Below are 15492 nucleotides of genomic sequence, written 5' to 3' on the forward strand. Positions count from 1 at the left end.
AAACGACATGCCTGGTTACTAAGGATTCGAGTTATTGAAGTGAGGATCGTGCCTATTGCCTGTGCGGGTATCATTTTCATTGGCTTTTAGGCCTTTGGACTGCGCCTATTGTGAACGAGATTGGCAGCAGTGGTCAAATGAGAACTGGGCTCAACCCGGTCTAAGGAATGGACTGCACGCACCCACTCAGAAATGGGCTATAAGTCCAGGCCCAAGTGGGCTACAACGTGCTATATGTGTTAGTGACACAGCACTGATGGAGAGATCTGGGCTCCAGACTAAGCCCAAAGATAGAAGAGATCCAAATGCCATAGCCCAACGCCAATACTCAGAATCATATGCCTTTAAGCATTTCCACAAGATAAAACAACAAGAGGCAAAGAACTAGACTAATCTGACAATTATCAAGTTTAAAAATTAGACCCTATATCTATTTGAAAGCCTTTGTGAATTTATTCATGAGTCAAGTAAGGCTAGGTAACAAACTGAAGTACTGAGCTTATTCAAAAAAAATTACTGGATGGGCAGTATAATACAAACCAGATTTGCTGAGGAAGAACAAATAAAAGAACTAATTTGAGGGATGCTTAAACACTACTAAAGAAAAACATCTCCAAAGTTTAACGAACTTCAGCTAAATCAGGCCAAACGAGAGTCCAAACATCATTCAAAAGAAAAACCACATATTCAGGCCTTGTAACGAAATACTATACTAACACATGAACGAACTATACAGAGTAAATATAAACACAGGGACAAAATACAACACATCTGAACAATTACTCGACAGTAGAAAACTAGCTTTTGCCATTTCACTTCAATTTGGTCACATGGCTCACATTTGCACTTCATATGTTAATCGAGAGTCGATACATACCTGGGAATAAAGAGAAACAACAGAAGAGAAGAAATCAATAGCCAGCAACAGTAGAGAAGCAATGGAACAGTGATAGAGTCAGCCAATTAAACCCAGGGAATTCAAGCTGAAACCCAAACTATACAGTCTCCACACGACCAAACTCAAACCCAGCTTTCAAACCCAAAATGAGGTGCAAAAGTCCCAAAAACCAATTTCAGTTGAACAAAAACCCAGCAGAAATCAAACCCAAACTTTAAGACTCGAACTCAATCCATTTCAACCCCAAATAAAGCAACATTGCCTCAGGAATTGAAAGCCTCAAAGCAGGAAGTTCAATGGAACAGTGTGTTTTTCAAAAAAAAAAATTACTGTTTGTGATTATTCTCAGCTTTTCTTCTTTTCAGCTCTTGGGTCTGCCTTGAAAGGCAAGAAATGATGCCTTTATAAGCAAGAAATCAGGACAGCCTTAAGGGTTCAGTTTTTTATTTTAGTCCTTTTCAAATTTTCCTTTTACCTTAGGAGCCCTTATCCAATTTTCCTTTTTGTTTAACTACCCCTGGTTCGAATTTCAATTGGTTAGGCAGTCCCCCTCCCCAACTTCCTAGAAGCTTCCCAATTCTGTTACTCATAGATTCCCTTCCCCAATTTCCCAAACTACCCCTCGAGCCATGGTTATTTACTCTAGGAAACCAACCTAGCAGATCCCCTGTTGATACTTAGACAGACTGAATGGGCCACGGGTCAATTTGGCCCAACTGTTCAACCCCAAATGAACCAGAATAGACCCAAAAACCCAACCCTCAATATCAAAGATCTACTCGGCCCAACTAGCAATTATCTGACTACCAAATAACACAGAACAATTAAACTTTAGCCTAAATGATTTACTAACTAAACTTAACCAAACTAACAATTTGACAACTAACCTAACAAGACTCCGACTACCTATGCATGAATGAATTGATTCCGGAACAAATGAAGAATGATTCGAGAAGAGGAGAAGAAACAGAAAATTTGAAAACAAACAAGGGACAGATTAAACCAAAAGAAAGAAAGAAGAAAAAATACCTAAGAAAAGTTCGAAAAATAAAAGGGAAGCCTGGGTCTTCAGATCCTCGGATTTTCCGGCCAAATCTGAGGTTAATCGTGTGCTCTTACGAAGAACACACGAATAAACTCAGATTCGGCATGAAATTTTTCCAAAACTTGACTTGGGATTTCTGGGGTTCGTTTCTAATCTAAGATTCAGGAGTTGGGGCAACATTCGAGGGAAACGGAGTGGGGATTCGGAATGAGAGGGACAGGGTGGTTCGGTGGTGTGATTTTGGTGGCGTTTGGAGGTGGCGCCGCCACCGGAGGCCGGGGATTTGGGGGCGGCTCAGCTAGGGTTTCGGGGTGTTTCCGGTGGGGGTGTTGAGCAGAAGGGGTTCTGAGGGGGGAAAGGTTTCGGACACTTAAATACTCCCAGGGCTTCAATTCTGAGCCGTTCGATCAAGGGGAGATCAACGGCTCAGATCAATACTTATTGAAACGACGTCGTTTCGTTTGGGGGGAGACGGACCGGGTTAGGGTGGTTTGGGCTGGGTATTGGGTAGTTTTCGTTTGGGCTGGAGAAATTTGGATTGATTTTGGCCCAGATTTAGATTTCCTCTCATTTCTTTCTTTTCATTTTCAATTTCAAAATTCTTTTCTTTTCAAAATTAAAATAAAACCTAAATTAATTAATAATAATTTTTAAACTAAATTAACCTACCCAATTAGATTAATCACTCATCATGTTATTTACAATAATTAATTAAATCCTAATTTTAAAGCAAAATTATACAATTCAAAATTAAAAAGTAAAAGTGCAAAATGAATTATTTTTTGTGATTTTCATTTTTATAAACAAACTAATTTACTAATTAATCTAAAAATATAAAATTAAATCCTAAATGCAGATGCAACATATTTTGTATTTTTCATGAATTAAATAAAATAAACGTGCACAGACAAATGCAAATAATTAACAGAAAATGCCACGAAATCCAACAAAATTACAAATACTGAAAGAAATTATTTTATTTTGAATTTGTTAGAGTAATACATATAGGGCAAAAATCATGTGCTCACAATCTCGATATAATAACTTCTCTCATCAACATCAACTTCTACCAACCTAAAATTACACAATGACAATTAATATATAAATACATGATAATTTATTAACAACCATTATATTCTAACTTTTGAGAGTTACCAACTTATAAAATAGTTGGTTCGTAATTTGCTCAATAATTTTGCTAGTTACCTCAATTTTAACCACACAATTAAAGTCACTTTATTTTTAACAATTTAAATGATACCTTTAGGATATAGTTAAGATTAATATATTATAATTAAATAAATATTAACCCACTTTAAATATTTTTCTTCTACCATGCACATGTACTAAAAAAAAGATGGGTTCTTACATGTAATTCTTAATTAAATGAATCTTACTTTATGATTTTTGTAATTCACTTTATTTTGTGTAAATATCAATCCCAAATCTATATAAGAATTTAAATTATATTTAAAATTTTCTAATTTGTTTCTCGGAATTATGTCAATTGTTTATATTTTTTTTAGTTTTATCTATTATAACGGTTTTAAATACGTGTATCTTATTTATATAGTATAATTTAGCTCATTATTATTTTTAAAACTTTTCATTATTATTTTAAAATTATCTCTTCTCAAAGATCAAATAATTCTTATCATTATGTATACATCTACTACTTAAATTATTTAATTATATATTTTTCTTCTTTTTCTGATTCTTTGTTCATGTTATTGCATTACCCATAACTTAGAGTTGTTCATATTATTGCCCACAACTCCCATTAATAGATGAATTTAGTTTATCTTTTTCATGTAATAAAAATTATATTCACTATTTTTTATTCTACTGCTCAAATTGATATTTAAATTTATCAATAATATTTTTGAGTAACATTTATTTATTATCTTTATTTGATATTTTAGCGGATTGGAGTACTACATACTAGTAGTATGTAGTGATAATACCTCTATATTTATCTTTATAATGAGTTAAGATAGAGGTGTTATTTTTATCTTTCAATTCAATTTTTTTTGTGGTATGACCCTTATTAATTAAGATAGGGTAGTTGGTTATATCATTATAAGATTATTATTCTTTCTTTCCATTCAGATTCAAAATAATCGTATTTACTATCTTTCCATTTAAATTAAAAAAATTATGTTTTAATTTTAAATTAAATTAAATATTATTATAAATATTATCCTAAGTTGTCAAATAATTTTATAGTAGTGTGCCACTGCCCACTTAACTTAGCCACAATGCAAATTATTCCTTTAATATGTATAATATATATAAATATAAATATAGATTGATTTCAACATTGAGTTTATTGATTGGTGAAGAAAATGCTCTATCACATAAGCAAATTTTCCTTTATTAATCACCATATAAGTTGATGATTCAATTTATATTTTCTGTCTTCTGTTATCACTACTAATATAATATAAATCTTAATTTCATATTTGTTATACTTAAATTTGTTGAATTAACGTCTTAGGCACACGGAGAAGTGAACATTGTTGATCGCCTAAGGTATTTACGAAAGTTAAGTTTTGATCCAACAATTTAGTAATTATGAATATGGGTTCGAACCTAGATTTTTGTAGTCTTATTTCTAATAACAAATACGTTTTTGTTTTTTTTGTTGTTTCTGTTGTGAACTCAAATTTCAAAAAACTCTTTCTCATTATTTAGAACAATTCGCCTTACTCGTTGAGCCTCTCGTTTGAATTGGAACATTTATGTGTTGATTAGCTTTCCTAATTAATTAATCAATCAATTCAATTTTAACTTTCTTTCCATTCAGATTCAAAAGAATCTTATTTGCTATCTTTCTATTTAAATTAAAGAAATATTATCTTTCAATTTAAATTAAATACTATAATAAATATTTTCCTAAATTGCCAAGTGGCTTTATATTAGCTTGCCACTTGGCTTAACCACAATGCAAACTTTCTTGCTTTAATATATATATAGATAGATTAAGTTACCAAAATTTAAAATACAAGGAAGTGATCAAGTTGAAAGTACAACGACTCAAAATTGATTCCTTTACTAAGCTAAGGGATTAACGCCATTCCTTTATATTTAAGAATAAATATTAGCCACAAGAAATAATTTACATCATTATTTTTCATCAGTTTTTATCTTTTGTTTTTAGTTTAAATGTGACGATCCGACCCATCGTCTCGTGAGTTACCGCCCCGTTTTCTCTATTTCCTATTTCTTTATGCTTCATTATCAGTGTTGGGTGTGAATGAGTTGATTTGGATTGGTTTTAGTAGGAAATGAGACACTTAGTCTCTTTAAGGAAGGTTTGTTTTGAAAAAGTCAACCGGACGTTGACTTATGTGTTAGAGGGATCGGATTTCAATCCCGATGATTCGGTTAGCTTCGAAGGATGATTTGTGACATAGGAGTGTGATCGGAAGTAATTTTGGAGGTCCGGTGTAGAATTAGGCTTGAATTGGCGAAGTTAGTATTTTGGTGAATTCCGGTTGATAGGTGAGATTTTGATCCGAGAGTCGGAATGGAATTCCGAGAGTTTCTATAGCTTCGTTAGGTGATTTGGGATATGTGTGCAAAATTTCAGGTCATTCGGACGTGGTTTGGTCGGGTTTTTGATCGAAAGTGTATTTCGGAAGTTTTTAGAAAATTAGGCTTGAATTCGATGAGTTTTGGGTAATTTGATGTTGTTTGAGGTGTTTTGATGATTGGAAGAGGTTTGAATAATGTTATGAATTATGTTGGCATGTTTGGTCGGGGTCCCATGAGGCTCGGATAAGTTTTGGAAGAGTTTTTGGAAGAGTTTTGACGTTTGAGCATAAGCATGTAATGATCCAAAGGTCCATTTTTAGTTCTAGAGATTGAAATTTTATTTCGAGATTTCCAGAATTTAAATAATGAATTATATGAGTGATCTGGAAAGTTTGGTCTAATTTCATCAAGTCGCGATTGGGTTTTTGACACGAAACATGAGTTAATTGTTTAACGAGCGAAATGGATATCGCACTGAGCAAACGAGCTCCGAATTGAGTTTCAATTGAAGTACTATGTTCGTATCATTATTTGTGACTCATAGGAACAAGAATCATCGAATTCCGAGTTCGTATGATGGAGTTAGAGCCATTTTAGTAAAAAGAAAAGTGCTGCAATTTCTTTGGCTGCTGCTGTATTTTTTTAGCAGCGTGAACAGTAACCGCACGGGAGAACAGTGACCACGCGGGTGAATAGTGACCACGCGGGTGAACAGTAATAGTGCGGGTGAACAGTACTTCCAAAAAATTTGAGTTTACAAAACAAATCATCCGCGATTTTGGGTCATTTTTCCTGCATGGTTGATCATTTTGAGAGCTTCTTGGTGGAGATTAAAGAGGGATTCAAGGGGGAACGACTTGAGGTAAGTTTCTTGGACTTAGAACTCATTTTTATTGTGAATTCCACCTAGAGATTCATGAAATATAAGCCTACAAATCAAGAACTAGGGCTTGAATTTTAAAACCAAACAATTAGGATTTGATGGGTCGTTTGAACTCAGATTTGGGAGTTCTTGGTATGTATAGACTCGTGGCGAGACAAGGAATCCGGTGATGTTAATTTTCTGATTTTTCGAGATGTGGGCCCGGGGCTCGGATTTTGTCAAATTCGTGAATTTTGATATTTTTCGATTGCTTTCGATTGAGTATTGTCTCTTTAGCATAATGCGACATATTCGTTGTGATTTTGGGAAGATTCGTCGCACGAGGAGGGTAATTTGAGAGGCAAGGGCATAGCGAGCTAGACTTTGACCGTCTTGAGGTGAGTAATTGATGTAAATGATGTCCTGAGGATTTGAAACCCCGGAATTTCACATCGTAACGCTATATTGAGGTGACTTGCACGCCGGATAACGGGCGTGGGGTAGAGCACCGTTGGGGATTGTGACTTGGTCCGTCCCGAGAGATGTTTTTACCGTGTTTTCTACTTGAACTAAATTGAGAATCATCCTTACTTGGATTTAATTGTTACATTTGGGCTTCTTGCCAATTATTTGAATCCTTCAGGGATTGATATCACTGCTTTCGCATATTTTGCATATCATTTGACCTCAGTCCAAGGTTTTAAATACTGTTTTGCAAACTCAGCCATCTTTCTAAGATTTGAAAACTTAAATGATATTTCTAAATGATATTTCGGGCTGAGAACTACTGTTTTACAAATGCCCAAGGGGCTTATGATGATTTCTGGACTGAGCATGGATCGGGCTGCGCGCCGCAGCAGTGTTATATTGATATTGAGGCCGAGAGCCTGGTTGATTACATTGATATTGAGGCCGAGATCCTGGTTGATTACATTGATATAGAGGCCGAGAGCCTGGGTGATTATACTGAGATTGATATGAGGCCGAGGGCCTAGATTTGATGTCACGAGATGGCTTGATATTGCGCTTGGGCTGTAGGAGCCCCTCCAGAGTCTGCACACACCCCCAGTGAGCGTCGTCGACGATAAATAAATGGATGGCTCGGGCTGCACACCGTAGTGGGTACTAGAGTGTACCATCATATGCATTGCATTGCACTCATGCATTTGTTTTTATCTGTTATACATGTCTCAGTATTTGGTACTCTGACTTAATTGACTTGTTGCTTCACTATTTGTTGTTCTAAACTGCCAGTTATAGTTTACTTTGTATTTTTCATGATTTCTTATTCTCAACCTTATTTATGTTTATTACTCACTGGGTCGGAGTACTCACATTACTCCCTGCACCTTGCGTGCAGATCCAGGTACACCACAGGCTAAGTGAGGAATTGTTTAGCTGAGCAGGCAGTATCCGGGAGTATTGAGGTAGTTGCATGGCGTTCGCAGCCTTGATCTCTCCCCTCTATCTCTATCTTTTATTCCGTATTTTTCCTAGACAGACTTGTAATAGGTGGATATTCTGTATTAGAGGCTCATATTCGTGACACCGGATTCTGTTGGGCTATGGTGTGGTATTTTAATTGAACTTCCGCAGATTTTATTATTAATTATACACTTGAATGAAATGACTTAGTAAATTCTCTGTGATATTTATCTATAATCTGAATAAGAATTTGAGATAATGTTGTTGAATGGTCGGGCTTGCCTAGCAGCGTGTTGGGCGCCATCATGACCGGGGTTGGGGTCGTGACATTAAATATGCTAATTTATATGGGTTGTTAAATATTTAAACTGAAATATTTGGTCGTAAATTTTCAGTCAAAAAGATATTAAAAGTATCATAAAGAGATGGTAGAATCATGAACGATGTTTGATTAGTATTTTTTCTTTGTTGAAAATATGACACTGATTAGCTACTTATATCATAAAGAGGAGACAGCATTGCCGCGTCACTTCTCTTGAGACGATATATATATATATATATATATATATAAAGAGAGAGAGAGCAACCAAAAGAAAAAAAACAATAATACATATAAGGGGTGGTGGGCATTTAAAATTGGTAAGAATAATAACTAACAAGAGAAAGAAGATGATTTTTGAAAATTTACGTAACATAAGGAGGAGAAGCAAATGGTTTATTTGTCTGGTTGAAAGTGAAAAATAATGGAAGGAAGGAATGAAATAAAAAAACAGAAAAAGTATAAAGAAATTGTACCATGAAACTTGAAAGAGGGAGAAGAGCAACAATTTATAAAAAGAATGAGAAAGGAAAGAAAGAAAACAAGGGGGAAAAGGAAAGGAAAAAAGAGGAGAAAATAAGTAAAATTGAATATCCCTACCATTTGTTTTTCCTGTCAGATAATTAGAAGTTTTGGATTGCTACATGTTACGATTAGAACATGAGGGGAAAAAGGGATAGGGATACAATAGAAAAGAAACAAAAAGAAATAAAGAAAAGGAAAAAAGAAAAAGAAAAGGACAAGTGTTAGAAATTAGGGAATTTGAGACGAGATACATTCAATTGAATTATATTCATATTTTTATTTCTTATCCCCCCCCCCCCTTTTTTTAAGTAATATCAACCTTATGAAACATAAGTAATAATAATTCATACTAAATAACAATATAATAAGGATATCGTGGAGTAAGAAGAAAAGGCGAATAACATTTCACAATTGCATCTTTAAGATTTCTAAATTAATATTTGTTCATTTTTCTGTTATTCTTTTATTCTTTCTTTATATTCACAAATATTCAGTTGTTTTCATATTTAACCCGAAATGTTTCTCATATATGTTTTCTATCATAGGATTTTAGGACTGCGCAAAGGGCAGACATGTATACTAGTTCTATAAAATAGGTGAATTCCCTCTTTGGACAAAATCAAACGGGCCTAAACAACATGTCAAACATACAAAAGAAAAGCAAAAACCACAATGTTAAAAGAATGAAATAAATGGATAATAGCAAAAAATTACAAATAAATTTCTGACAAAATTGTAAACTCGCTATTTTAAGAATCAAGCTTGGCCAATAAGACGATGCCTTGTCATTGTGCTAAAGTTGGAGGTGACTTATCGTTTTTTGATAAAGTGTTGTCCATGCCAACTTCGCGAATCCCGACTATACCACTACAACCCGCTGACTCACACCAGTACAGGGACCGGATAACTCTGTCCACCAAAACTTAAGCAAATGGAAAGAAGTCACCTAGTTGGAGGGGACTCATCGTCTGGAGGCACAGACAAACCAAAATCAATATTTGGATACACACCACGAGGTTGTTCTCGAGGTTGTATAGAGAACAACTGGCTTGAATCACCAACCACGTCTGCCCACCCATAGTGAGGTTCATCCCTTGAATAACAAGAAAGTCATTTTACTTTGATGTATCTCGCGACATAAAGGAAAACAAGCAAATATAGCTTCATAATTCAAAACAATAGCTCATAAAGGGAAGTTTTACTGCATATGAGTGAGTCTCACTTACTCATAATACGTTTCTTCATCTACAACCATGTCCCAGCTTTCGCCTGTTGTGCTCTTGCCAAATTTGTGCACTTTGCTGATTCATTAAGAAAAAATAGGCATAACTTGAGTCATTTTTATATTATATCATTTGGTTTTAAAGGAGGAAAACATATCGAGGAAGTGAACTTGCAACTTGCAAGATATCATAGAACATAACGAAATATTAGATTTATAGTCATGAAATACCCATTTCCAAAGTGCTCCTCTCCCCATGTCCTTGACCACCCTGGATAATTAGAAGGAAAAAGTATTAGGTTAAGTGTCACATTAATTGTTCAAGAAATGACAATTAATTTGCCCCTAAATCTGAATATAGCTAGCATCTTTAAAATTATAAATTCAGGAAATCCTTGACATCAGAACTTACAGACGTAGAAACTGATATATTTTGGATGGGTTCCCTTCTAGCTTAAACAATCACTTATTGTAGGAAATTAAGTTGTGCAAGACCATTTCATAAAATGTTAACATGTTTAAAGAAAATAAGTATACGACAATCACAAGCTGATGTTTGGTGATCTTCGCCCTAGATTTCCAATATATACATACCCTTATCTCCACAAGTAATTCTGGTTAGCTTTTCAATCATTTTCTTGTTCTGATTAGACTTTTCAATCTTTTCTTACATCTACTTGAGCTGCAGTACACATTCTTGTGAAATAGATAACTATCACGTTCTTTTTATTTACTTATGAGGTGGGTGTATTCCATTTTGTAGCTGAAGTTTCATTTTAACAAAAGCTTCTGGTTATTGGGTTTTTGTTTCAACATCATAGTCCGTTCCGATAAGTCAAAGGTAAATGTCAACACCCTAGTACTTTAAGGAGACAAAAAATGTGCAATCCAAGTTGACAACCAATAAAAAACAAGATAGGACCTACTTTCACTGCTGGGTGATGCATGCCAAGTCTCCCCTTGTCGTGAACCAATGCCGCCAAAAAATTTCTCCTCCCATTTATCTCCCCATTTCGTTCCCAGTTCAGTTTCTGCCCACTTGTCCGTCCTGAGAAAAGGAGTAATAAAATTCTGTAAGCAATAAACCCCTTTTTTCAGTGCCTCGGAACATGGAGCAAGCTTGAAGAAAGTTCTCAACCATTTCACAAGGTGAATAGGTCATAAAATAAACAGTTAAGCACGTTATCATCTTATAATGCCATATCATTAACCTAATTGTACTATTACTGAAGGTTAATATCTCAGCTTTCACATTCAAATATTGTCGAATGAAATTATAAAATAAGTTGAACTTCCTATCGGGATGGTTGTTTATAAAAAAAGTTAAAAGTTTTTAGAAGTTTGTATTTAGATGTTGCCTCTTAAAAATGAAAGATTACCCAATGAAGGGTATCTTGAAAGTACCTAAAATACAAATATTTACTTGACCCATTAAATAGAGTATCGTATAACCTATTAGATTGAAAAAACCGGAAGAAAAAATGTTTGATGACAAAATGAAGTGAATAAATACAGGTGTTTTTTTCCCAAACACAGTTCAAAAGTTTCAATTGCATGTAGATCCTACTTGAGAGGGCCCCCCTCAGTTGAGGGGATACCAGCATGACCAATTTTTATTTCATCCCCCTATCAAATTCTGGAACTTGAGTTTGTTTTCCCCATTAACACATATATTAGCATAAGAGATATTCATCATACAAAGTATCCATGTGACACAGGATGTAAGTTGTTCAAGGCAAAAACAGACTCTAGGATTTTCAACCAACTGTGCAAATGATTAGCAGGTCAAAGCAGTTAGCACTTAGCAATGCTTAGATGAAAAGTCGACGTTTACCAATCGAGGAGTCTGGAACCCAAAATGAGTAATGGCAAATGAAAAATAAGACGACCTTTTTATTATAAGGGAAAAATAAGATACCATTTAAGGACAGATCCTCTTCCATCATATTGCTCTCCCCATTTCTCCCACCATGACTGTTCATTTAGTCTACCATACTTGTGGGCCCCTTTCTCTGTCCAACCCTTTGCGTCATATTTTTCCGACCTGCAACAGAGTAATGTGCTCTAACAACATAATTGCAGGTAGTTTCATTGTTCATAACAGCATGATTATGAATCTTCCATTTCTCAAGTCTTACCAATTCTCATACCACCCGGCGTTCTCTGTGCCTGATTTTGCTTGTTTTTGTGCACTCCTTTCTATCCTAGCTAGATTGCTGCAGTAAAAACATGCAGCATTATATATTTATAATGGCTTTGTCAAAGCATAAAATCCAGTTATGTTACACCACAACGTAACCAGGAGAATTCAGCAGCTTATGAGATCACAGAAAGTTGGATAACATATATACAACCTCCACTCGTCTTGGTGAAGAACTTCCTGCCATGTTTCCAACCACGAATCTCCTTCAGCATTTTTTCCAGATTTTTCTGCACCTGCCAATCATCAAATAAAACGAAAAATGGATAAATCATGATTTCCCGGAAGAATAAAGTGAAAATTGTTTGACTTCAAAATAATACTCAAATCAATGCTTAAAACGGATACGACATAGAGAACTTGGCCAAGTGAAGTAAACTGATACAACAACAAAAAATTAGCATTACCTAGTTCTTTGTAACCAGTCCAGTCGCTTTTTTCCCACCACTGTCAAGGAGATCAAGAAATCCAATTAAATGCATCCACCTGGGATGATACTAGATAAGGTTATAAAATAATGTCAACAAATTACTATTGCAATCAGCAATGATCTAGCATCATACTATATGCTTACAAACTTGTAAATAGGACTAACTAGAAAAGCCGCAAAGGATATTCCTAGATGCAGATCACTAGCTTTTCTCCAAGTACCCGTTAGTTCTTTAACTCTGAGGGTAAACCTTAGCTTAACAGAAAAGCTCAATAATCTGCAAGCATCCCCAGGATCTAACCAGAATATGCACTGCTTCCCAAGTTCAAGTGTTCAAACATTTTGGTCTCTCATATGTACATATATCAAGTTTTGCCACAAAAAATAATTTGTCAACAGTCATTGAGGCACTATTTTTTTTTTTAAATGGATCTTTGATGATAGACTCGAGAATTTACACAGTTGAACACTCAGTCAATTTAAAATGTGCTACATATAAATGCTTGGCAAAGTATTTCCATGAAACATGTTGGCTGACTATAGTTCTTCAGCATAATCTTATAGAAACATGACTATAAGGACATATGTACCGTTTCTTTCCATTCTGAGGTACCATCATGGCTCTGCCCACCCATCCTTGTCCATCGGCATCGGTATCCATTGTCACCAATATCTTCTCCACTCTTCCGATACCAAGTACTGCCATCTTCATTAGTCCCAGATTCATTGACATTCTCGTTCTGCAGGTTGATGCCCCAATCTTTCTCGTTAGCGATACCGGTGTCTGGAGAAGGAAGCAGAAGTTAGAAAATTATGATCAAGTGCCACTAAGACCCTTGCATAATTAGAGTAGGCGACTGAATTTTGGAAAAATCTTATGAATGCCAAGAAGGTTGGAATCATTAATACCTCGTTTTGGTGGAGAGTCATGGGACTGAGGGCCTGAATTTCTTGGGGTGCAGCGTGGAAAGAATTGTTCTTGCTTTGAAGCAAATCGCGATCTACAGAGTAAAAGTCTATTATGAACGGACAAAAAAAAAGCAAACATCTGTTTGCAATCAATCATAGCAATACGAGTCAATTTGAGGCTAAACAATTGATTAAATTTGTTGTTACATATATTTAATTATTAGAATGTAATACAACCTTAGTTTATTCTATTTTGCAGACTAAATGACCCCACAGAAATTTGAAATTTGACTCAACTTAGGTTGCTTTCTACTACTCGAGCTTGGTTGAAAAAACTCTAGCAAAGTGTGGGAGCAGAGGCATTGTCAAGCTACAAACCTAAGCTGAGCTCGACTTAGATATTAATTTATTAATGATTAACCAAGCCTGATCTCGTTGAATAGTTTAGATAACATGATTTTTAGTTTGCACTATATATTTATCAAAAACAAAAACTTATGAACACAACTCATATGCTACAAGCTACATTGATTGTAAATCATTAACAATGATAAACAAGTAGAAGGTTTTGCTCCTACGGGAGTGATCTAGCAGTAGAAAATCCCTAAGAGAAGATAGTAGGTAAATCTTACCATCTGCCCATGTCTTCTTGAGAGAATAACTCAATAACTATGCTAGTGAGCTAGTAGGTATCTGGTGTAGAAATCGAGATGGGCACAAGCCGACATGGATGACAACATTACAGGAAAAAAAAAGTCTGAATTTCAACTAAACTATGTTCTTGGCCAATTTAATTGACTGACTCCTTTACATCCTCATGTGAGGAAGGTTGTAACTCCTATTACATGCATTGCCATAGTGCATTGTTAATGAAATAATTTTACATTGCCTATAAAAGAAAAAAGAGCCTATGTACTAGTACGCTTTAAATGACTGGAAAGTGCAAACAACCCACCTCAAGCTGAAAAGAATAACAAAACTCTAGGTTATTTCATTCACTAATCTCTTTTAAAGTTTATTTAAGTGAAAATTACTATTTACAAAATTTAACAGATAAATCTTTTTTTTTTCCTTCAAAATTCCTCGAACATGGCAAAGTCTAAAACAGCTTATTATCTTAGTAAGACTAGGCTTAATTATTTTACTCGTTCCCAGGTTAGCAAAAATCAAATCAAATTGATGACAAATGTACAACCATTTTAAAAGCAAAATAAGGTTTAGTTTGCACTGTCCCAAATGGAAAACCTTTACCCTCCATTAAACTTTTGCTCTAGAATCACTCCGCAGTTAGTATTGAGCTTCAACCTAAGGGTAAAGTTGGGACCTTTTATCGAAAAATTTGGGTAAAGTTCACATTTCATTTTAAAGCTCTGTCAATGGTAAACGTAAATACAAGATAACGGTATCAATGGACTAAAAGTTGGAAAAATTGCAAAATTGACCAATTTGGGATAGTACACTGACAAATTTGGACCTTTTCTAAGTAAAAGAGTAAAGTTTGAAGGAAAAACTCACTGTGGAGACGCAAAGGGCATAGTAGAAGAAGAAGCCTGGACTTTTACACCATAACTATGACTAATCTTCTTCCGCTGCAACTTTACAACTCCAATTCTAACATCGAGTCTTTTGAGCTTAAGACCGAATGGCGCCGTTAATCTGTGGGAAGGCGCCGCCATTGCAATTTCTCTTTACGAAAATGCCATCGATAAACGTAGAATGAAGGTGAAAGAGGAAGTTTAGGGAGTGAAGTGTATGAAGTTCAAAGTTTAGGGGGGGGAAGAAGAGAGTTGGAGTGAAAATGGGAAGACTGAGATTTTGAGGAGAGAAATTCGGGGAGAGAATCTTTGTGTTTAAAGGATTGATCTGAAAATTGGTGACGGTGAGCCTGTAAAATGGCCTTATGGATTGCTGCTAAAAGGAGTATTTTAATTTAATTTATATATTCGTAAACACGAGGCCAAGAGTGGGTCCATAGGCTTTGGCTTTTGTTTCCATTTTGCCAAACTAGATTTGCCACGTGTCACTTGGTGAATCTGACGTGGGCCCTTTTCTCGAAGTACATCCAAATGGCAAATCTTTTAAGGTTTGTGTTTATTATATTTAAGCATACCAAATTACCA

General features: G+C 35.1%; 1 protein-coding gene across 1 annotated transcript; it reads right to left on the minus strand.

Moving 5' to 3' along the window:
• Positions 1-9276: 9276 nt before the first annotated feature.
• Positions 9277-15264, minus strand: LOC104234391 (protein EARLY STARVATION 1, chloroplastic-like). Its single transcript, XM_009787944.2, has 11 exons — positions 14888-15264; positions 13373-13464; positions 13054-13247; positions 12441-12480; positions 12188-12269; positions 11972-12049; positions 11752-11877; positions 10760-10881; positions 10065-10104; positions 9838-9912; positions 9277-9704 (listed from the first exon to the last, which is right to left on the minus strand). Exons 1-11 carry the CDS (start codon positions 15046-15048, stop codon positions 9554-9556), a joined length of 1161 nt encoding a protein of 386 aa, XP_009786246.1. The 5' UTR covers positions 15049-15264; the 3' UTR covers positions 9277-9553.
• Between the last annotated feature and the right edge of the window lie 228 nt (positions 15265-15492).

The sequence above is a fragment of the Nicotiana sylvestris genome, chromosome 10 (genome assembly GCF_000393655.2).
Source record: "Nicotiana sylvestris chromosome 10, ASM39365v2, whole genome shotgun sequence".
NCBI lineage: Eukaryota > Viridiplantae > Streptophyta > Magnoliopsida > Solanales > Solanaceae > Nicotiana > Nicotiana sylvestris.